The 23,960-nt window shown below is 47.8% G+C and overlaps 1 protein-coding gene across 15 annotated transcripts in view; it reads right to left on the reverse strand.

Annotated features, from left to right (window-relative positions):
- CAMK2G (calcium/calmodulin dependent protein kinase II gamma) overlaps positions 1 to 21,110 on the reverse strand; it is a 120,195-nt gene extending 99,085 nt beyond the window's left edge. For 3 of the 15 annotated variants that reach the window (XM_063339289.1, XM_063339290.1, XM_063339288.1), the window contains exons 1-2: positions 20,719 to 21,108; positions 18,790 to 18,884 (exon numbers count right to left, since the gene is read on the reverse strand). In XM_063339289.1, the coding sequence (XP_063195359.1) occupies positions 18,790 to 18,884; positions 20,719 to 20,783 (160 nt within the window). In that variant the 5' untranslated portion in view covers positions 20,784 to 21,108. Of the gene's footprint in view, positions 1 to 18,789; positions 18,885 to 20,273; positions 20,676 to 20,718 lie in introns of those variants that run through there. The other 12 variants (XM_063339294.1, XM_063339296.1, XM_063339293.1 and 9 more) reach the window with 8 other exon arrangements.
- Between the last annotated feature and the right edge of the window lie 2,850 nt (positions 21,111 to 23,960).

Genomic DNA, 23,960 nt, shown 5'->3' on the forward strand with positions numbered 1-23,960 from the left:
GGGAGGACTGTGCTTCACATCCTCCTTCACAGTATTAACATTCCTTTTCATAGGAAGTAAAAAAGATGGGAAAAAAAATACTTCGTAAGTGTCTTTTACATAGACCTGCACCACACAGAGCTTCTAAAACCAGCATCACGGGATGCTACATTACTGGTTCTCGAGGCTTTCCCTTTGCCATCTATCTTCTCCCCTGCCCTCCACCAAAAAAAGCCCCAACAAACTAGCAGAAAAATTCTTTGCAACCTGAAGGCCAAAAAGTTATGTGCAACAGTGCTAGCACAGGTCCACACACCAGCATTAGTTCTCAACAGCATTACATCTAACACAGCTCAACTGCAAACAAAGACAAATGCAATTTCCAAAAGCGGAGAAATTCAAGCCATGATGGGCAGTACTATCAGCTCCTAAATTTAATATACACTCATTGCCAGACCACTAATTCATTTTGTCTCACATTCCGTAATCAATGGTGGCTGAAACCTGCTAATTCAGGTAGAATAGCAACATTTCAACTTACAACATACTGGAACATTAGGACAGCCAGATGGCAGAAAAGACAGACTGAAAAAGGATAATGGTTGGATGTCCTTGGTTGTGTTGTTTTCTGGTTTTTGTTTGTTTGTTTTTAAATAAAAATATCAATCTATAGGATGGATCACTCCCAATGCTGGCGTCGAACCTCCACCTCCCCACCCCTTCCTTCATCTTCCACTCTCCCGCTGTGGTGCTAGGAAAGGCTGTATCTCCAAAGGCAAGCTTGTATTCTTCTCTGAAGTTATGTAGAAAACAACCGTCAATAAAAAAAATAAAATTAAAAAAAAAAAAGATACAAGATCTGTGTTTCAGGATTGCCCCAGTCATCCTGTACAAAGGGGAGAAAGGATTAATCTCCCGGTGCCAAACACAAATAACCTGAAGAAATAAGTCTATAAGCCCTTTACTTTTAAAAAAAATTCCCCTCCGAATACACCCACTTTAATTACGCACAAGTTTCTCATCCTTTTTCCAATCTATGATATTTGTCTCAAGGCAGCAAGTTTGAAATGAATTATTGAAAAGATAAATTTTCAATTCGTTGCATAACCACATTTGTCTCTTATTACAGAAAGGGCACACAAGAACATCTAACTAATTTTTACAGCACACTTTAATTAACCTTAATCACATTCTCCTCTCCCTAGTATTTTCCCTTTCCCTCCACTCCCCCCCTCAGATGGATACTCCTTCCAACACCTCTGCAGCATGGTTCTGAACTGCCTTCTAAACAAAACCTGAATTGCACTATTTGAAATGAGAGCAGTATCCCCGGCATACAACCTATTAAGCGTAGAATAGCTTTCTGGTCATTCCCTTCCATTTTTTATTCCCTCCCCTGAACCAGCTTTCAGTTAATGACAGGTCTTCAGGTCTGTCCCATAACTTCTCATTATTCCTTCTGACGAGCCAACAGTAATCTTCTTAAATGCATCCAAGATTTTATTCCTCCCTGGGTGGCAGGGTATGTTCTACTCTTGAAGACTTCATATTAGTTTGACATTATCGTATGATCGAGAGAGCTTGCAGCAGTATACCTTGTGCATGTACAGCTGTTTCCTTTGGAAAGACTTCAAATGCCTCAACCATACATTAATGTGAATGTTTACAAATTCTCCAGGAGGTAGGAAACCTTTCCACAAACAGACTGATTAGTTAGCCAAAGAGACACAGCGAGTGGGGAGCAGGAGCAGTTTCCTGACAGCATCCCATAATCTAAATTTTCACAACTGACTCAATTACTTACTCAGATCCTGAAATGCAGCCAATTTTAGAATTTACCTAAATTCTTCTCATAAGATTGCTCTTATTTTCACGCTTAGGTACAGTTGCTGATCCTAGAGATTTAAGTTTTCATTTTTGCCACCTTTTACCCACTTCAGAAAGCAACCCATTGCAGATGCTACCGTTCCCGTTCCTGTAGTTACAACTGATACAAGGAAACAATTTTATATCTAAGTGATCTCCTTTACTTTTCCTTATTAGCCTTCACAAATACACGCACAAAAAAATCCACATGCTGTTTACTGTCATCTGTACAAGAGCCTTCTGTATCAACAGCAATTACCTCTAGTTTTCAAGCTGTCTCTTACCACCTGGAAATATAACAGAAAGGTAAAGAGTCCAAAGGCAGATGCCAACGTGGCATGCCCGACATAATGTATTTCAGAGCTGTATTCCATAAACAATAAGCAAATCAGACGGAAAAGTAGTACAACGAACACACCAAAATCTTACTCCTGTGACCAGCAAACTAAACTACAACTCCTCTTAATACTACATGCTTTAGCCCACGTTATTTTCCTGCCAAATGCTCACAGTCTTTTTTCTACCTACACACTTCTTGTCACCATAATAGCAAAGAATATGACTTGGACTCTTTTCCTAACTCGTCATGGCTTATTGACGAGTGTTCTGGAAAGCACTTGAAAATTTACATCTCTCTGAGTATTTCCAAGTGTAAAACGGGGTTAATACTTCCCTCACCAGTAGCAGTACTGGGACGATAAAGGATGCTTAATGAAAGCTATTGATGCATTACGTAGTTGATGGGGAAAAACAAAGGAAGACTCAGGATACATGGCTAAAAAAAAGCCGCACAAAGAGCTGCTTGCTTTCCTGGTGGCACAGAGGAGCACAGTGCAGTGGAAGGACCTTCTTTCAGGTAGCGGAACAAATTTTGGGAGGACAAGGGGTAGGGGGAATCAAACTCCTGGAGAACAAGACTAATACACCCATCCCTTTCCGTAAGAGAGAGCAAATCCCTAACAAAACCCTGGAAAAAACCTTACTTGGAAGAGGAAGTTCCTGGCATTGACTCCACCTTTACCAACATATGAACAGAAACTATAAGGCTGTCCTGTGCAGGAAGGACTACGCAGGCTCCTTCTCATACAACCCCGACACACTTCAATTCAGCCGTCACTGTCAGGGCTGGCCAAGCCTGCAGACCTACTGCATCTAGCCCCCACTTTTCCAACAACACACCTGTATCATGTGGCCCTTGACTAAAATGCTATATGATAACGCAGCCACTGGCCATCAAACAGTTGGATTTCTTTTGAATGGAGCAAGGAAATCTATGTTTGAACCCAAATGACGGAGGCTTGTGAGGGAAACAAATCAGACTTTCTGCATGCTCCTAATACTGGTATTCAGCAGAACACCATTCTTCACTGCATGAGACATGTTGGAGGGCCTGCGTCCATGCAACAGCAAGCCTGCTTTTGTCACTTATTTTTTAGCTATTCCAACCAGTTGAGAGAGGGAAGGATGATGGAAATGCTGCCTTGATTTGCTATTTGAGGGACATGAACCAGAGGAGTAAACTAAACAGAAAATCTTCTTAAGGGCACAGATGAATGGTTCCGCACCCAAGTGCTGAATGACTCCTCTCCAAAAGAGATAATACCTCTGCTGAAATACGCTCTTCTGACAAGAAGAAACTCCAAGTCTCAGAGGATTACAATAATTAAAAAAAAAAAAAAGAAAAAAAAGGCCAAACCATCTATTTTAAGACTAAGTTTCCCTAGTGATACTAGGATAACTTTAAATCAAGGACAGCAAGCTGTAAATACAGAGCAGGCTACCAAGAAATTTCAGTGAGATAAGACTTGAAATGCACCTTTGTGCCACACCAGATATCACCTGTAGCAGACCCACCAAAACACTTCCATACAAAAGGGCAAGACGCACCATGTATCAGTAAGTCTGCACAGCAGTTAGGAACATGAGGCGATAGGGAAAGAGACAGTGCGGCTGCCTCCAGCTCCTGAAGAGTCCAAAAACTTGATCCTGTGTATGCAAAGGGCTCAGGTACTTCTAGGTATTACAGAGAAACCAAACAGTGAGAAGACATTTTAAGAGGAAATGTTACCACTCACTAAAGCAACTTTAAATGTAAGGACTACTTAAAAACATACACAAAACTGTTTCTAAGCACTGATAACTTTGAAGATGCTATCTAGTCAGGGAGAAGTGTCTCCCAACCTTTCTGTGACCAAGCTCCCCTTCAGGCAGCTGGCAAGGCTCCGCAATGCATGAGCACAGCGGCCACCCGCTCGAGGCTGCTGCCACCATCCCTGCACTGCAGCCACCCGCCTTCCCAGTCCCAACGGCATCAGGCACAAAAACTAGGTTAATATTCCCTGCTAATTTGATCCAAAGGTACTCAGGGGTCTCTGCTCCCCATGCCCTCCTCTAGAAGTACAATACAAGCATGCAAGAGCTATCTCCATACCACCAGTCTGGTGCACTAACACACCACTCCACACGCACTTTTCTCAGTCCCAGCTGCAGGCAATCGTAGTTCCCGAAGCTTCACCCAAGCAACCGCTTCCATGGCTGCTCCGAGAAACCTATATGGAAACCAAATGCCTTCCCATCCCCAGAGCTCCAATAGTTCCTTACTGAAGGCTTCTTCTGAGCTTAGTTTCCTGATCCAAGGGATGAGACTGGAAAGGAAAGAAACCTGCTATGATACAGAGAAGGGAACAGACATCTCCAGAGAAAGAGGGAGGTGCTCCTTCAGCCAACAACGGCACCACAGACTGAATATTGTCAGCCCATGGCCTCATTCAGTTGGGCTCTGTAATTTGCCCATATTACACTCATGCTTTGCTAGCTATAGCTGCCATAAAGATCAACTTTTTCAGCTGTTGCAAGCTACACACCTGGGGTGGGAGAGGTGTTTGAAAAGAATAAGCACACACCTTCTCCTCTAGTCCAGACCAGGCATTTGGCAGCAACCCAGTGCAACCTAATACACCCAGCACAAGTAGCAAATTGCCTGTTAGGGACAGCCCTGTACACCGACACACAGCTCTGCAGCACTGACATCCCTATGTACAAAAAAGAGAAAGGGTAAAAACAAACTCCAGTACAACCAAATAAGAGCCTTTTTTTTTTTTTTTACTTTACTTTTTCTATTTTTTTTTCCCCTGGGCCAATTTAGTTGCAATATAATCTATCACGCTGGAAGCTCAGTGTGCTTTTCACAGGGAGCCATGCTGCACAGTCATTGTGGCTGTCTCCCTAATCACAGGTGATGTAGTGGTAAGGGACCATGTCCCCCATGAACACCCTTTAAACAGAAAGACCAGGCACACTAGCAATGAGTTGGGAGTCCTTTCTGCATCTCAGTGACATTTTCATCACCATAACTGGCTACGGGTAGAATATCCCAGGAAGCAAACCCTAAAAATAACTTCTTACAACAAGTCAGCCAGTCCCCCGGCAAAAGGGGAGGGAACATTGCTTATACATGGTTAGCACAATTCGGTTATTACAAGAGAGACAACGAATGCTCAGGCAAACAGGAGAGGCAGAGCGGAAACAGAGGAGGAAAAACAGGTGGCAAATCATACACCAATTTCTCCTGTGTCACCAATGACTGTCAATAGAAGATGCTTTTCCGGGTGGAAATAAAGAAAGCAGAAACCCAGAACCAAGTCTGCCCAGAATACTTTTAAATGCAGTGAAGGAGAGAGCCTTCCTTGCCTGCTAAGCACCAGAGTGAAAACAAGCACGCACTCTCTCCGGCTACAGCCACCTTTAAGGAAGGCCCCATGGGGCTCCCCTCCAGCTCTGGCCCATGGAACTCCAGGTATCCCTGTAGATCCCTGTGGGAAGGCATCACGCTTCCCAGCTACTTAACTGCAGAAACCACTGAGGACTTTCTTCATCAGAGTATCCTCAGAAACTTGTGGTTGGGGAGCCAGCGAGCAATCCTACAAGTGCTCCCAGGCAGGGCTGATACCCAGGCTACTGCTGCACACTGGAGAAGCAGCGGGGCAGGGGAAGAGCACAACAGCAAGCAGCCTGCCCCTCACCTGCGTGCTCAAAGCCACACACTCCCCGGCCAGCCTCCCTAAGATGCACCTGACCCTCGCAGAGCTCCCCCTCAAACAGCACACCTGCCACACTTGCAGCAGGGCTTCCGCAGCACATGTCCCCTCTCCTCTTCATACCAAGTCACTCAGCAGCAGTCCCCAGCCTGCCAGGTATGACACCTGCACAGCCGTGGCACTCCAGCTGACTCCACCACCTGTGGGCTTCCTCCCTGGCATCACAGCATCCCCACAGGTCACCGGCATCATCCCCTTGCACCAGCCGGTGGTCGCTCTGACAGCCCGTGCGACGGAGGAAGAGGGCAAAGTAATAAACTTGCGACTCCTGAGGCCTCTGCGCACTTCTGAGTCACATGCAGAAGCTCACAAGCTCCGAATTGTAACAGGACATCCTGTGTGAGAAGGGAGTGTGCAATGAAGACATCCTGACAGGATCGGCCCTAGGCAAACACCTGGTTAGACTCTGCAGCAGAGGAATGAGGAGGGGAAAAGCATGACAGGATTTTCCAGTTCCAGGACTGCTGCCCCTTGTGCTTTTCCACACGTTTGCCAGCTCCTGAGCAGCTGGTGCAGACACAGGCACAGAAAGGAGGGGCTCCTAGCATCAGCACAGTGCTGCCATCCCTCTCTCCTCCTCCTGCAAAAAGTCTTTCTGAACAAGTTTCCCTGTGCCGTGGGGAGGACCCAGCCACAACTGCAGACATCAGGCTCGCTTGCGCTCGCTCCCTCTTGATTTACAGAACTTCCCCGCTAACAGCTGCATTGCAGATGAACCCTCTTAAAGTGGACATGCAGGAAGCGAGACAGCAGGGCACAGAGCTGCTCCGAAGGTGACACAGCCATACCGGTGACCTCCCTGCCGCACACACAGCGACTGTGACCCATCCAAGAACTCCAGCGACTCTGTCTTGATCCCGCTACTCACAGAGGGTCCTGAAGTGCACAGCTTAACAAAGAGAAATCCCACCAGCTGAGCTCATTTCTGGGCACGAGCTCCTTTCTTCTCCCCACCAGCTGACCACATCAGGTGCCAGTGGGTTTGGATGAACCAGCTAAATAAATATCATCCCACAGCTGGTTAGCAGACAAGGTAACAGTGTGGCAGGGAGGCAGGTCTCAGCAGTGCCAAGTCACTGCAGTGCAGGACCCAGGAATTCAGAGATGCAGAAAGAAGAATATAAATTCCTCTGGCTCAGTCAAGCTGCATGTTTCCTTGTTCCCAAGCCGGCTCCCACCACCCCTTCAGATAAGCTAACTGCACTGGTGAGACCTGAGTTTTGTTTCCAAGATGGATAAGGAGTTTTAGCTGTGTTTTTCAAGTAGGAAAAACCTTCAGCAGTTAACATGTCATATTTCATCAGGGATCTGAGCAGGCTGAAAAGCCTAGGAAAGCTAAGAAACTTCTTGACCATTTGTGAGGTGGTGGGAGGGAAAGCTTTTTAAGCTCAGCTTTGGGACTACTGAAGAAATTAAGTGTACATAGCCACGAAGAGTTAACGAGGCATAATGCGCTTCCTTAAAGCTGGGTAACCAGCTCTACAGCAACATAAACGGCTAGCAGCAGCCAGAGTCACCTGGACTTGTCAGCAATATTTGATAATGGTTATCAAAAAAGCAAACTACCTTGTTCCTCTTTTTTCACATCTCTGATGCTGAACTTGGCTGCCTGGAGAAGACAAACAAGCACATTATGAGAGCTCGACTCCCATTCTGCTGCTGTAGAAGTGTTTCCACACAAAGGACGAGACGACCAACACGTCACTCCTCTACATCATCCTTACTAAGTGCAAGAACAATTCAGACAGACTGAGAGAAGGCTGTGGATCATTGCTCTGCACTGATCAGGCAACACTGAAAATTTTAATCCAGGCAACTTCATAAAAAAACAGTAGATGCAACACAATATCCTAATCTGCAGAGCTGGCAGATTCTAGGCCGTATGACACACAAGTCAAACAAAAATGGGCAGAGCTGGAAGTCACTTCTCAATCCTACAGTCTAAAAGTCAGAAATATTTAAAGTAACACAAGAGCTATGAATCACTACTTTAACTTGCACTGAAGAAGCACATCCATCACGATCAAGCTTTGTCTCTGCAGTAGCACCAGTTATAAAATAAAGCTGCACGACTCTTCCGATCTCTTCAACACAATCTCAACAGAGGACATTCAATACCCAACGCTTACATGAAGAGGCCCCGAGGCAGGCAAAATTGAACTTAATAGCACACCAACTCTTTGGGCAAAAAACAGAAAGAACTCCTGCTTGGCATCACCAGGCTATACTCTCTATTAGCCTCCAAGAACAACCTTCCAGCAGGTCTCTGTGGGTTACAGGGGCACTAAAGACAACTTCCTTCTTCCACACATATTTTTTCCTCCAGCCACCCTGGGTGATTTCTTGGCCTATCACCCATGAAATGTTATATGCTTTGACACAAGGGGGGGGGGGGGGGGGGGGAGGAATAAAACAAAGAAAAAAAACACGATACGCATGGACATTTTCAGAATGGCAGCTGCTCCGCTATAGTAAAAATGCTAAGTATATTTGGCAGGCACTGGAGACCAATCCAAGAAGAGGTTTAACAAGCTGTTTTCCCTGCAAAAGCTTCCAGGGCACCCATGCTATTTGAAATGTGCCTCTAGTAAGCACATCCCAAAGAAAGCACTGGCCTATCCCCTCTGAAGTCACGTTTAAAGTCAGGTGTATGACATCAGGTCTCCAGCAGCAGGATCAACACACACATCTCACATCTCCAGAGCTGTGGGGAACTGTACACCCTGATTATATTCTGCTGCACAGACAAGGAGACCCCTCACTCAGATCCCTGCGGAACACACGGCAGATTTGGAACAAAGCAACAGGTTCAGGAAACAATCTCCTTCAAGAGAGAAGTCAGGGTGAAACTCACCTTCCTGAGCTACCTTATGCTCAGTCCAGCTGTAAAAGAACAGGACTCAGAGGAGAGAAAAAAAAAACGGTGTTTTTTTAAACTTAAATCAAGTTTAAAGATTTCTAGCTCTTCTCCCTCCTTTTTTTCACCTGAGACTTCAGGCTGTGTCAGGCCGCTTCTCCTTTTCTCACTGCTCCCCTGGGACTGAGAAAACCTCCTCCTTCAAAGGAGAGTTGTCTTCACCATCAAGACATGACATCTCTCTCTTCACAGCTATCACTTACCTCAGTCTACACCAACTGACTTACCGGAGATGACACAGTAACAGCAGAAGATAAAGCACATCCAAATACTGAGTTACTGCACTAGACAAGCTGCATCCTACACCAGCTAACTCAGGTGCCTAGAAGAGGAGTGGAAGTGAGAGGAGGAAAAGGAAAGCATTCTTTCCACAAGTTTTCAGGAACTGGCTTTGGAGCCTTAACATTGTTGTTCTTGCTCACGGCCTGTATTCACAAGGGCTTAAAAAGCCCGCTGGGATTTGGTCAAGTGGGAAAGACCTATACCATTAACTTCCATATACATTAATGTCTCATTTCATAAAGAAATGTTTTAAGTTGAAGAAGCCCTTCTAGAAAGAAACCAGTTTTAATTACCACAATTCTATCTTACGAAGTCTGCAGACAAACATTTTATGCTAGCATGTGTATTGCTGCTCAGAGGTTTGCTGGGCACAACCAGCTAAGTCTTTCCTGAAGCAGCCTGCAAAAAGGCACCATAACTCATAGTGAGTACTGCAAACAACCAAGCGGTACCACCTTTTGAGCCATGGGGCACTGAGGACAGAGAGCCGCTCACCAGCTCCTCGCTCCCCAGCCACCTGCACATCACTAATTCTTCTAGGATCTGTCCTTAAAATGGTCAACCTCCACAAAGGAGGCTTCAGCACAGGGTAGTGACAGGACTTCCCTCAAACTCCAGCAGAGGGGAATCTGCCCAAGCCTCACCTCTCTCACGCACCACCTGCCCACCACGCTATCAGCTCTGATATGCAGGGACACCCCTGCAGCTCCGGGAAGGGAAACTGGCAGGGACAAAAGCAGTATGCAGGGTCAAGACCAGTACTAGCCCTAATAGTGCTGACATGGTTTTGCTTCAGACATTTTCAATGACAACAGCCTTGTGTTATCGATAACACTAGTGCAGGCTGGTTAGCTTCGTGTTCGACAGTCTGAAACCTGCAGGCATCACTGAAACTTGATTATTTGCACCAACTCTGATGCAGAAAAGCTCTAAGCATGAGGTAGAGAACTAGAGTTACTTGTGGGTATAGAGAATTGGAAAAAAAAGGCCGAAAAAAAGAAAGAGACACCATCTTTTCCTACTTGTTACGTTTCACCTGCCAAAACAATGCAAATCCTGACAATTTAACCAGTGAAAGCAGGGTGCATTCACCCCCTCTTCAAAGCTGGAATCTTTCAGAGCAGTGTTGCCTAGCATTTAGACTGAAGGAAGAATGCCAGTCCGCATTCCCCCCGCCATCCCAGTGGCCGTAGGAAAGCGAGCCTGGTATTTCTCACTAGGATGCTGTCCTTCGTTAATACATCATCACCCGCCCTCCTCCTCCCCTCCTATGAGAAAGTTTAATCCTTTGGCTCACACGCATCTGGTAAATTTTTCAGTCCCTGTTTGCCACTGTCATCATGGCAACAGCCCCCAGAGATAACCCAGCAGCTCTGCCACAGCAGGCCGGCTGCTGCTCCCTGCCTTCTCACCAGTTAGCCCTTGGCTCGGTGGGTCTACCAAGAGCTATGCCCACTCCCAGGCTCATCCTCGCGGGCACCTTCCTTCCTTAGAGATGTGTCTGCATGGGTTTTGTTTTTCTTTTAAATTAACTGTGTCTTCGTTCCCACAATGCCTACTCTTTTCTCCGAGACAGCTCTCAGCAAAATTTTTGGGACTCTGACAAAATCACACTAACAATAGCACTCCAAAGAGAAACGCTACCTTTGTTGCCCTGAAGAAAAAGTGTCTTGTTTTTAACAGCCAAATCACCTGTGCCTTCTAGCAAAGAGATAAGAATAGCTACCACCCTTCTCAGAAGCAGGACACTATCCTGGACGTGTCACTGCTAAGCAGACTCCAGCCACGGGAAAGACAAGACAGCCCAGGGCTGCGGGTGCTTGGACGGCGGATAACTCAAGATGGGAACTTTGGATTGAAGCAGCAGGACAGCGGGTCACCACTTCGGAGACATACATAACTCATGCTCTCAGGAACATAACGCGAAAGTGCTGAGAGTACAGTATCATGTCTATACGCACACACGCATTCTCCGAAAGGTCATCACATTTACTCAACCCACATCTCAGAGATGGGGAATTCTCCTTCTGACTCTGCCAGGAGCAGAGCAAGACGGATCCTGACACCAGGAGTAAAGCCACACTTACCTCCTTTCCTGACCCCGTCATAAAAAGGCAAGCTCTCCTTACATCTCTGTATTATTCTCAGACTCAGTAATTAGCCGCTTGCACCAACCACCATCTTCCCCAGTCTGCTCATCTAACAGGTAGGAGCAACTGGAATTCTGCAGTATTCTCCGGGAGGAAAGGAGGAGGGTAAAGTAGCATTAGTAAAGAGATATTTTGAATCAAAGCCTTACAGATTAATACAATTACTGGTTAAAGTAACTGATCCATGAGAGACAAATTCAAAATTAAAACAGAAGGAAAGGGAGCCAGAGAGTAACAGGTGGAAAAAGTGATGAGAAATCAAAACCTAACAACTATAGACTCAGTTTCCCCAGAAAGCTTAATCCATGCCCCACTGATCTTTGGCTACCCTCCATGTTCAAAAAGCTGATTTCTAAGATACTGCTGGCCCATTTCTTCAGAAGTATTCTGCTGCTGTTCTCCAAAAATGATGTAGGCGGGAATTCCAGAATGCTTGGGGAGCTGTGACGGAAGTATATAGTGATACTTAAATAGACAGTAAATTTAAAAAGGTACAAAAAGGAACCTGAGGTCAGCCTAACTCATAGGATCCCACATTTTGAAGCATTAAGCTTATTGTCATAAGGGCCAGCAGGAACTACGGTTAAGTTACAGCTTGACATTTCCTCCATACACTAAAAAAGAAAATAATCTAGTGAGCACCTCAAAATTTTAAGTATGCTTTTGCCCATTGTAAATGAATGCACCTCTGTTTCCCCCAAGATGACTACTCTGAGCACTGACATCACTTCTGTTTCAGGCAAACACACAATGAGGTGAAATACTCCACGTTTCTTTTTACAACATTCAAAGCTTCTTTCTTGCGCTGCTGACCCTGGTGCCAGCTGATCTTGCTCTCTTCCCCTGGCCCAGACAACAGCAATAGCTCACTCTGTAGTCACACGCTGGCAAACTAACTTTTTTTTTTTTTGTAAAATCTATTATCTTGGTGCAAATCAGGAGGTTTCAAGAACAGAGGAAAGAAAAAGAAACACCTGAAACACCAAAGCAGGTGATAAGCCAGAATTAATGAAAAGGGGGGTAATGCCCTGGGTGTTAGGGTTGTGAAGTAGACAGATGGTACTCATAGGTGGCACAGTGGGGAGAGATTTTTATATTAGCATGCTTCCCTTTTAAAAATTGTCTTCACCCAATTTTCAGGGCCAGAAAAACTAAAATACTTCCAGGGCATGGAAGGGAACAAAAAGATTGTCATAGCCCTCTCTTAAAACAGTGGTGTTAACCCACCACTTGGCGGGGGCCGGGGAGGAGAGAAGAGGGAAGCACTCTTCAGAAATTTCTTTGTGATCCACGGATGAGGAGTCCTCTGGCAGTGATGGTTTTGGCACTGTCCAGAGAAGGATTAAATCTGGAGGCAGTGAAATTTCCAAGCTACACCCCAAAAACAACAAAAAAAACCCCATAGTTTTTGCACTGGATCCTTATAAGAAATTCAAGTAACTCTCCCTGTCCCAAATATCTACAGCGTGCTCAGCATCCCACTCTTCATTGGAGGGACACCTGGAAATATTTCCATTGTGGCTCACTGGTCAGCGTAAACTCTATAGAGCCAAGGTCTTTGGGACACGTGCAGGAGTTAGTCTAATCACATCTCGGCCATACACAAATCTAGTTTATATTGGGAAAACGAGAAACCTGACTCTCTCACCAAGCCCCTTTCTCCAACCTCAGGCGGAGGCAGTAGGAACTCCTGCCCAATCTGTGTGCCCACTGCCCCCCCCCATTGTTAATGCTGGAAATTTAATACTCAATGTGACCACTGAGAAGACAGACACGAGCTGAAATCCTGTCTGCTCTGTTCCAGCTCCTTTATAAAATATACAGTGTAAACTGAGAGGCAACCTGGGGTAACCCCAACCATCACCGACATCCATCGCGGGAGGAAGCCAGCTTCTGGCCATGGCGAGCCACAGAGAAAGCAAGGCTTCCACCGCCCGCCACCCGGCCAATCTCTGCCGGCTCTCACGCCGGGGCCCTCCCCTGCCCCCATCGGTGTGTGAGGGGCCGGCAAAAAGCCCGGCTGAGCCCCGGCAGCCCCCCCGCCCAAACTCCCAGCCCCAGCCGCTCCTCCAAGGTCAGGGTCACACGCGCGCGCGCTCCCCTCTTCTCCAAACCCCTCTGCCAGCGACGTTCCCCCTAGTGACGGACACTGCGCGAACCCCGCTTCCCCGAGCGGGCTGCAGGCGGGGGGGGGGGGAGGGGGAGGAGGAGGAGGAGGGGGAGGCAGGCTGCTGGCGGAGGCAGAGGGCTGCAGTTTCTGACATCAGCGGCGCAGCCCCCACCACCACCCCCCGCCGCACGCATGTGTGCTGCGGTGCAAGGCGCGGGGCTCGGCCGCCGGCTCCCGCCCCACCGGCCCCTTCCCTCCCCCGCAGCCCCCCGCCCCCTACGGCCGGGGCCCCGCACACACCGCCCCGGGCTGCAGCGCTCCCCGCATCCCTCCACGTGCGCAAGGGATTCTAAAAATTCCCCCGCCACCGCCGCACCGATCACAGCATCGTTGAGGTTGGAAAAGACCTTCAAGATCATCGCGTCCAACCGTTAATCACAGCATCTCTTAGACTCCTCTCGGGCGGCGGAGGGGAGGAGGAGGAGGAGGAGGAGCCGGGGCGCAGCGAAGCACTTCACACCCAGCCCAAGGCCCAGCTCCCACACCAAATGACCAGACCTGATTCGGCTGCTCAGCGACTACTGCTGAGCAGACACGGTTTGATCTGCCGTCCTCTGCACGAAAGGACATTTGTCCCCGACCTACAGACACAGGCATGCACGGAGGACACCTATTACAGGACATTTCTACGCGAATTCAGATGTGTGCTTCAGCCATCCGTGACCGCTGTGCTGGGCTTTCCTTGCTTTCCCCCAGAGCGGCTTTGCCGGGCTGCAGTGCACCACCGCTGCGTGCATCGCATTCGAGCGGGTGTGCTGTAGCCCACAGGGGACTTCAGACCTGGCAGCCACAAGAGCAGTCCAAGAGAGTCCTAACTCAAACGCTGGGTAAGAACATTTACAGAGCAGATCAAGACAGAGGTCAGGTACTGATGCTGCAGCATTCAAGCTCAACATTTCAGTGTCCAGGGAAACTACTATTGACACCTCCAACAAAACATACTGTAAAGCCCAAATCAGCAACCACTACGGAACTAAAGGCCAGGACAAGACAGGTGTATGGAAAAAAAAAACAAAACAAAAAAACAAAACTGAGTTGGAAGTGTAAAGAGAGCTTTTTTCCTGTCAAGGTTTGATACACAGAAGTATTTCCCTGCTCCTCCCACAATCCACATAATCTCCTACAGGAACAACAACAAAATAACTGGGTAGACTGCAAATTCTGATCTGGTTTACAAATTTGGAAAAATGGAGAGCAAGGACAGAATCCACCTCTGTATTCCACAGGCAAGAACAAAGCCACAATAAGGAGAAAGCAGTGAAGCGGACTAACTTCCGAAACATTTTCATCATGTCACTTGCAAGAGTTGATAGACACAGATTTTCATCAGCAAATGAAATTTAACAACAGATGTAATGCACAGAGATTTCTCCCTCCTACCTAAAAAACAAGGGACAGAGATTGTACGCATGGTGGTAGGATTACTATATACTATTTGGTATAAATGACATCCTAAAAATTATCACAGGATGAAGCTCTACTTACCCCTTTCCAATGCAGCACTATCTCTTCAAGTATATACTGGCAAGTAAAACACTGGATATTTCCCTACTGCTTCTAAAGCTACTGCTTCTCTCTTGATCCTTTTGATCACTGCAAGCATTTTTACTTTATTTGAACTTCACTGCTGCCGAGGAACCGGAGCACTACTTGCTATGAATTTTCATGTTCAAAAAGTATTCTGGTGACACCCACAAAGACAACTTCCAAAAAATGACTTCCCTCTGCCCGTAGCTCTGGTAAAAGCCTGTGCGTTCAATCCCATAGGAATTTCAGATGACTGAAGCATTGTATTTCCCCCATGTGTAACAACCACTGCACTTATACGTCAGCTGAACGCTGACTAAGGTGAAGTCTGCTTCCCCTCCCTTTCCACAAGCACTTGGCCCCTATTTAACATTAAAGTTCTTGGCATACTCTTCACTGGGCAGTCTTAACCATCAACACAATATGAATAATAGCAAATACTTCATTAAAGCCGAAATGTGATTTTTAATCTAGACCAACTCTTATTGACATGATTTATTAAAAAAAAAAGAGAGAACACACATCCAAAAATCATAGACAACAGAGAAACAGACTCTCCTCTTAACATCTGACTTCATATTTTACAAAGGGTGAAGCTTACTAGACTGAAGTTATTAGGACTGCCCTTCACAAAGACCAGCACCACGTTCATTCTCCTTGCTTTCAGAGAGAAGCCCTGTAACAGTCCCATGCCTCTTCAACTCTTTACTGGTTTAAGAAAACAGTTTGATAAACATGTCAAGTAACACAGAACCCTTTAAATGCACACAATTCACCCTTAAGTGTTCCTCTTCCTCCTTTTCAGCTACGTACAGCAAGCTAATCAGCACTTCCCAGTCAGCTATCTAGTACTTCTTCATCATGAATCTTGAAAAATAAAGGCAACAAGAAGTACCGTGGAAGGAGAACAAGGCTTTGTTACCATTTCCCTGGACATAATCAAGGGAAGCACTACAGCAGGCAAAACTTCTGTGAAGCAGCAATGGGCTACACATATTTCTCAGCAGCAGCAAGACGCTGGCTCTTGAAGTAGCAGTTACTACACCAGGTATCTATGCAGGTCCAAATTCTGCTAAAAGGTAGAAAAATATAAATGTAGCTATACTTATGGTGAAGAAGGGCTGGGTGTCCTCACATGAGGGAGTATTCTGGTGCTGTGACCAAGCCGAGAGGAAAACCAACAACGCGGGAGGGAGGCCAGGAGGGTGGGTGACCCTGTGCCACAGGCAGGCACGCACTTGGGTGCGCAGGAGATCCCCGTGCCTATGTATTGCTGGCCAGAAACATGGCCTCCCCAGGGAGAAATGCCAGCTCCGGGAAAGGAAGCATCAGGCAACATATATCCAGGATACTGCAGAATTAATGCCGTAATTCTCCTCCTGTGGGAGACAGCTTTCTAAAATGCCTGTCCCCAAGACTTTCATTTTCAGGTTGCTGAATCGAATCTCCCTAATCACTGATTTACAGCTGCAATGTCTAAATAGCATGCATTTTCCTTCGGTGCTTTAAAGACCTATTCCAAGGTGAATTCACTAAGTCGCTATCAAAATATTCAGTCCCTTTTTGTACAAACCACTTGAGCTATCAGCAAACACAGCTGGAGTAACTGAGGAACCTATATATTCAGCTGAAGTCGCTATCCACTTTTCACTGTAAATGCAGATTCTTTAGTCCTCAGATAAGACTTCAACGAAACCTGATCAGTCCCTTGTTTCTGCTATTCTTCCATACTAGCAAAAACATCCATTTCCTTTCTTGGCTCTCCCCACACTTGCCCTCTACCTAGCCAATATCTTTGTAAGTAAATCATTGCCAGCTGCCTCGAGTTATATAGCTGAGGACCAGGCTAGTATCCTCAATGTATTTTATTTACAGGAAGGTATGAAATCTAGAAAGTAAGTAGTAGATCAAAACACAGCCCGTATTCACCCATACTTACATTTCCTACTTGCTGGTTCATAAAACTGTCATCACCTTAATATGAAAAACAATTAGAATCTATATATTGCTCCCTCTGTAACTCATTAGGTGCCCAAACACTTTAAAACTGACTCAATCAGTTCTGCTTCTGAATTTTGTTTCAACTCTATTCATCCTGCAGTTTTCCCCATTTTTCTTATCTCTAGAGTTAACTTCAATACCACCTCCTTTGTAAGAAAATGGTTTCTCATTTGTGATCAGTTTATCAAGCTACCCTTTCCCTTCCCTAAGCAGGCTTGCGTCCACTAATGTCTCAGAAGATGGCTCTCCTGAGCTTTAGTCCTCACTACAGAATGGTCAGGGAACTCTGCGGAGTAACACGGCATTAATGGCTGTCAGCAAAGCAAAGCCACCCTTCAAACCTCTCCCATATTAAGTTGAACTAATTTTGAACTCAAGAGATTGGATATCCCACCTACATCAGCAGGCACTGTCACCTGACCATGGAGGGGACACCAATTCTCACAGGATCTGCAGCCACCTCCTAAACAATCTAGGGTTCCACTCGTTGGTCCCCAACACGATCTCACTCGGGCTAGATACAGAAACAGCACATTATCACATATGCTTACTTCCACAAGTCTGGGGAAATAAATAAACAAATCAACCTTCACAGCACGGCACTCTCCACTTCTGACACTACTTCTCCATGTAAACTACAGTGAATGGAAATTTTTCGCCATTCTTCAAGCTGTCTTCTACTCTTACCACATTTTGTATTCTGGCAAAAAGGAGAATACGTATTCTATTTTTCTTTTTTATAGTGATTAGGCAAAATATTCTTCATTTCTAAATAATTTATCAAGATCATTTGCCTCCTCCTCCTGCTTTTTTTTTTTTTCATTTCTCAGTCAGCCCCCCTACTAAGCCATCTATTCAGCCAGCAAGACAGTTAAGGGCCTAATACATTAATTTTGTCAAATCTGAAAGGCCTGTAAGGACTTAGATCTTGTCTTGTTCACCTCTTCTAGAAACAGCTGCCTCTGGCACCTCAACTTGTTGCACTCTTGCTTTCAGCATCTTTTACTGTAGTTCAGTTTCTCTCATTCTCCTCCATCACCCCATCCACAAAGCAACTTTAATCCCTGTAAGGGATTCCCTGCACACTAGCAGACACACATTCCCTGCATACTACAGGGTACACTACCCTTTGTGCATACGTACGTCCCTGGAGAATAGAAGACCAACAGCTTGGGGGAACAGTTAAGATTTTTTTCTCTTTTCATAAGACTACAGTCTGGTTAGGTTTTGGAAGTCTCCGGGACTAACAGAAGCAAAAAATACTTGTTCTAATTTGTTGAGAAGTCAAATTCCCACGATTTCTCCACCCTACTTCTGCCTTTGAAGGCAAACTTAGTTTCCAAACACACCATGTTTAACTACAGCATGAAAGGAGCAAGGCATATAGCATCTATCCTTCAAAAAAACCAATCACGTCTGTTCTGGTAAGACAGATCTCCTAGGTAGAAAAGACATTCAGCAAAATCAGTCTGCAACGCTTCTCTTTATTATGAGTGATCGGTACACACACACACAGATAAATCTTCTATAAACATACCTCTAGCTCAGCTTGCAGAAAAAAGATCTCAAAAAGAAAAAAGACAACATCACTTCACAGGGTATCCATTTCCAGATACAGGAATTTTTCTATCATCTTGCGCCGCCTCCTTTTAATTTCCTCTTTGCCACACAACTCAATTATTTTATAACACTGAAATGACTCAGACAAGTAACTTCAGATCCCTTAAACTTACTACAGCTTCAACTCCAGTGAATTATTTTCTATTAATAAAAGAAAGAAGGGCAGATCGAGCCACTAACCTCTGGCTGACAGTTTTTTGGTGTTGATGATTTTTGCAGCATATTCCTGTGATGAACTTTTCTTTACACATCTACGGACCACGGAGAAGGCTCCCCTAGAAGAAAAATAAAGACGGTAGGAGCTATGAAACTGAAAATGAGAATACAGTAGCAGCAATTTCTATCCTCAGAGCGGACCGGATTAAGGACAGGGCAGAAGACACACAGAGGAGGAAAACAACACATGACAATCTGATACACAGTGTGTGCTGTCTGATCAGCAAATAAAATCTAGTCTATACGGTACTCAAGCCTCCTGAAGACCCCTCAAGCCCCCTCACAGACAGCGCAGTAAGAACAGCACACTGTGCAGGGAGACGTAGACCATATGGGCACAGAAGCAAGACATGAAGGGACTGATGAACGGGAGACAAGCAGCCCAGAATGACGCTACAAACACTAGCTGGTAAGTCCATCTCCCGAAGACAGTATCATCCCCAGCAGTTACATCAGACAACCAGGACTCATTTCTCCCACGTTCAAGCACCAGCTCGGTCACAAAATTGCTGCAACACTTTGCAGAAGTTACTAGTTCTCTTACATCTGTCTACCCACCTGCAAAATGGGGATAAGCATGTACCTATTAATGAAGTGAGTAGGAAGCTACGAGGCTTTGTACATTTTCTCAAGCTGGAACTATTGATATTACTACAACTATTCCAAAGAGCCACTCGGAGGTCTGAGAGAGAGGGAGGAAGGATATCTGTGAGGAAAAAAGAGATAATACAACAGAGACCAAGGTGAAAAGATAGGGACTCAAAATCTACAGAACTACACAGATGAGCGCTTAAAAGCAGTCCCTTCTTTTAAAAAAGAAAACTAACAAAACCAGGTGGGAAAAGAATAACAACTGGCTTTACAGGAAAGATCTGAAAAGGGGAAAAAAACAAATAAAGAGAAAACCAGTAGAAAATTCCAAGTCCTTCAGACCGTGAACTCCTGTCTATGGACAAATGTACATATTTAAAGTATAAGAAAAGGGAACAGAAGCTGCACAAGGGCCCCACAAGACAGTTAGCCCTACGGAGAGCCTAAAATAGCTTGAATCCTCCCGATACCGCAGAGTCCTGCCTTTTTCTCCCCTTCCTCAACCTCTACATACAAACCAATAAGCAGCAAGGTGAGCACCGGCACTGGGGCCCGGGCTTGGTGACACACAGCTGCAGCAGCACGGGGAGGGACAGGGACACCGGGCTGAAGAGATGCAGCAGAGCCCAGCAGTTGGTGCAGGAAGGGAGGGAGGGGGTGAGCAGCAGCACCCAGGAAAGCACTGTCCCCATCATCCTACCCTGGCCCTTGCTACGCTGCTTGCAGGGGGCAAGAAGGTCCCCCCTGCAAAACCCTATCCGAGGGTGCAGAGCAGGTCTGCCGATGCAGAGACAAGTGCGGAGAGAGGGAGGGAAGGAAGGCGGGAGGGAGAGAGAAGCGCGGTGCAGCAGCAGCACCTGGTCCTTTCGCAGGGACGAGGAAGTGGGGACCGAAGCATCGCGGAGTGGCCGTAACAGTGCCGCGTCCCAGCGCGCAAACACTTGAAGGGGACAGCAACGTGCAGCAGGGGGACGGTGCGGGGAGGAGAAGGCGGCAGCCCGGTCCTGAGGAGGGCACGGGGGGCAGAGAGGAAGTCCCGGGGTGCAACAGGAGCGCGCAGCCCCGGTCAGGCTGCGGGGACACCCCATCCAGCGGCGGGGACGAGCCAGGGGCGCAGAAACACCTTTCCCTCCCAGCGGCGATGCCTCTGGGGTGGACGCGGGGCTGGAGAGCAGGATTACAGCGCGGCGGCTAATCCTCCTCCGGCTCCCGGGAGAGCCGGGGCTCCGGCACGGGGCTCCCGGCAGCGCCGCCGGGTCCCGGGGCCGGGGCGGGCGGCGGGGCGCGGCGCGGGCTCCGTACTTGCCAAGCTCCTCGTAGAGCTGGTACTCGTCGGTGAAGCGGGTGCACGTTGCCGTGGTGGCCATGTTCGGGCTGCAGGGAGGCTCAGCGCCGCTGGGGCATGGGGCAAGGCGGCCGGCACGGGCCGGGACGGGCCGGGCGGGCGCGCTGCTCGGCGGCCTCCCTCCTGGCTCGGCGGGGCGGCGCGGGCTCCCCCCGCTGCCGGCTCGGCGCTCCCCGCTCCGCCGTGCACAGTCACCGCTCGCCGGGGAGGGGAAGGAGGCTGAGCCTGGCCAGCACCGCGAGAACTGGCTCGGAGACACCCCGCGCCGGCCCCCTCCCTCCGCCCCTCCGCCAGCCCCGGCCCGCCGCGGGGTGTGGCCGCCGGGGGCGCTCCCGGGGCGCCCGCAGCGCCGCCGCCGCCCGCCCGCACAGGGGGCTGCAGCCGGGGCGCGGCCGCCTCCCCCCCGCTCGCCGGCGGCGGAGCGGGCACTGCAGTCAGCGCCCCCGCGTAGGGAGGGAGGGCGGGCAGACTGCAGCGAGCTCAACCCCCCCCCCCCCCCCCCCACTTCGCTCCGCAGGCGGCTGCGGGGCCAGGAGGAGCCCCCCCGGTCGGGCCCGCCGTGGGGTATCGCTCTGAATTCCCCCCGCGGGGGGCGCCGGGCCGGGGCCGCAGCGCCCGGGGCGGGGAGAGCCGCGGCCGGATAAACTTCCTGCGTGCAGCGGGAAGGGGGGGCCGCCGCCCTCCCCCAGGCGCACGTCAGCGGGGCGAGTGCCGGGCTACCCGGCCTATGCCTGCACCGGCCCGCAGCCAGCGGCCGCCCGGCTCTCCCTGCCGCTCTGGCCGGTAGAAGAGGAGGAGGAGGAGGAGGCGCGGGGAGGAAGAAGAGGCAGCTGCCGGCCGCCCTGGCCGCAGTCGGAGGCCACCGCCCAGTGCGGGGGATCCGGCGCCCCGCGTTGCCCCCGCCGGCAGGGGCAGCGGAGCCCCGAGTCCTCCGCCCGACCCGCCTCAGCGCTGGGCCCATCGCGCCTCCCGGCCTCGGGGGGTGCGTGCGGGAGTCCCCGGGGAAATGAACCTTCTGGCGCAGAGGTGGAGCGGTAACACGCGAAATGTCTTGAAACTGCTCAAGAATGAGCCCCGGCATTCGCACACACGTATGGTTTATGGTGATGGGACTTGGACGCAGAAGACAAACAGAAATCATCAGTCTCCAACTGCAAAAGAAAACAAACCAGCCTCTGTTCTGTCTCTAATAGCATACCATCCGAGAGTGCTGTCTGCAGTGCCTTTATAAGCAAGTTTGTTTTCACCTCTTACTTAAGTGAGTCTGTCTCTGTCTGAACAATTGCCAAATCTGCTTAATACGCAGATTTATATAGGGCAGTCACTGATCCAGCCAGAGAAGGGAGGACTGCTCCGGCCTCTCCGGCACGACTGGGAGCGTGAGCTGTGGCAAGAACATACAGAGAGACAGATGAGCATACCATAAGCCGGGAACAGTATTAAACTGATCTGAAAATGAAAAGTACCGTATAAGTACCATGCGTTACTGCTCTGTGACCAGACTAGGAAATCGACATGTTATTCAATCACATGAAAAGCAGTGACAGCAGCCACCAGCATATCATTCCCCCCCACTCCCCATCTCCAGGTTAAATGCAGCCAGCCCAGTGCTGCAAAGTCTACACCCAAGTAACGCAGTGGGCAAAAATTCACCCAGCCTATGCAGAAAATAGATAGCAAAAGTAGGACAACATAACAGTAGCATTATAACAAAGCAGTACTTCTAGAAGGTGATTATGAAACAACAGCATTCTGCGTCTTACACCATGCCAGCATTTAAACCTGGAAACCTGCTGACCCAGCAGAATAATTCAAAGAACCAACAAATGATCTATCCAACAGGTGCCAATCAGTGAACCTACCTCCTGCTGAGCTAAACCAGCTCCAACAGCCTCATTCAGTGGTCCACCAGTTTCTCTTAACAGCTGGAAGAGCTGCGGATGAGGAGGAAAGCAATCTGACAACCCATGGTCCTTACCGGGGGAATTGGCTCATAACACGAAACCCAAGTAGGATATTCCAGATGCGGTGGTGGGCAATGTTGCTGACACAAAACCTGCAGTGCCTGTCCACCATCCAAAATGAAATTAGATGTTCTTTGTGCAGGAAAGGTGAGCTGTTAAGTTTGTGCTGTGGTTGCACTAGGTGATGTAGTCAAGACACATGCAAACCAGTCCCCTGTGTTAAAATGCATGGAGCAACTGGAACAAGACTCTGTTCCGCTCTTTGTTCTTCAACACAAAAACTGAGGGTGGATGTTTAAGAGCAGATTTTAGCACACTGTACTGAATGAGCAGCCAGAGGGAGAGAACTTTTTTGCATGTGTCCTGTGTTCCTACAAACTGAGGAAAGATGATGAAGATGGAAAGGGGTACAAGCCACAACAAAGAAATAACAGCAACAGGAGAGGTTTACCTAAAGCTATGTATTAAACTGAGTGAGATTCTGCAGTTGAAAACTGTTCTAACTGGACTCGGGGACTGTTCTGTGCCCTACACAAAGCACCCAATGATATTTAAGAAGCCCTGGTTGCAGTGGTCTCATAAAAATACATAAGGAACATAAAAAGAGGGAGGCAGATGAGGAAGTTTCTCATCTTTAAGTGTTACAAGGAAAAGTGAGGTCTGGAAATCAGAAAGGGAACAGAGAAGCAAGTGTGGAAAAAAAAGCTAACCATGTGTTATGCATAGCAAGTGCTACAGAAACAGATTGCTAACCGAGAAACTTGTGTTAAGCGAGAAGTGGGATATAAATTGAGTGACAGACTTGATTAAACCAAGTACTGAGTGGGAGACTAAATTACGGGAGTAGAGTTTTCAAAAGGAATGTAGACAAAATGAAGCAGGAGGAGGGGTGGCAATATGGATAAGAGAGTATTGTGTCAACAGAAAGAAATATTGATGTTCTGGCTGACATAGCAGTCTACTTGTACTGAGAGTAAAACCGCAAACAGAGGTGAATCTTGAACAGTGCCTGGGCAGAATAATGTTGTAGCGACCAGAAAATATCTGAACAGTAAGAAATGGTTGTGAGAGAGCCTGTGCGCTAGTAACGGCAGATTCAGCTAATGAACAGTGAGATTCTGACCTCAGTTATGCAGGACTGAAATCTGGAAGTAGTGCCTTGCTTTTAGTATTAGCGAGCTGCAGATTTCACATTAGTGGAGCAGCAGTTTTGGTCTCTATCTTTTGAAGTAGCA

The sequence above is a fragment of the Chroicocephalus ridibundus genome, chromosome 6, assembly GCF_963924245.1.
Source record: "Chroicocephalus ridibundus chromosome 6, bChrRid1.1, whole genome shotgun sequence".
In the NCBI taxonomy this organism is placed as follows: Eukaryota; Metazoa; Chordata; class Aves; order Charadriiformes; family Laridae; genus Chroicocephalus; species Chroicocephalus ridibundus.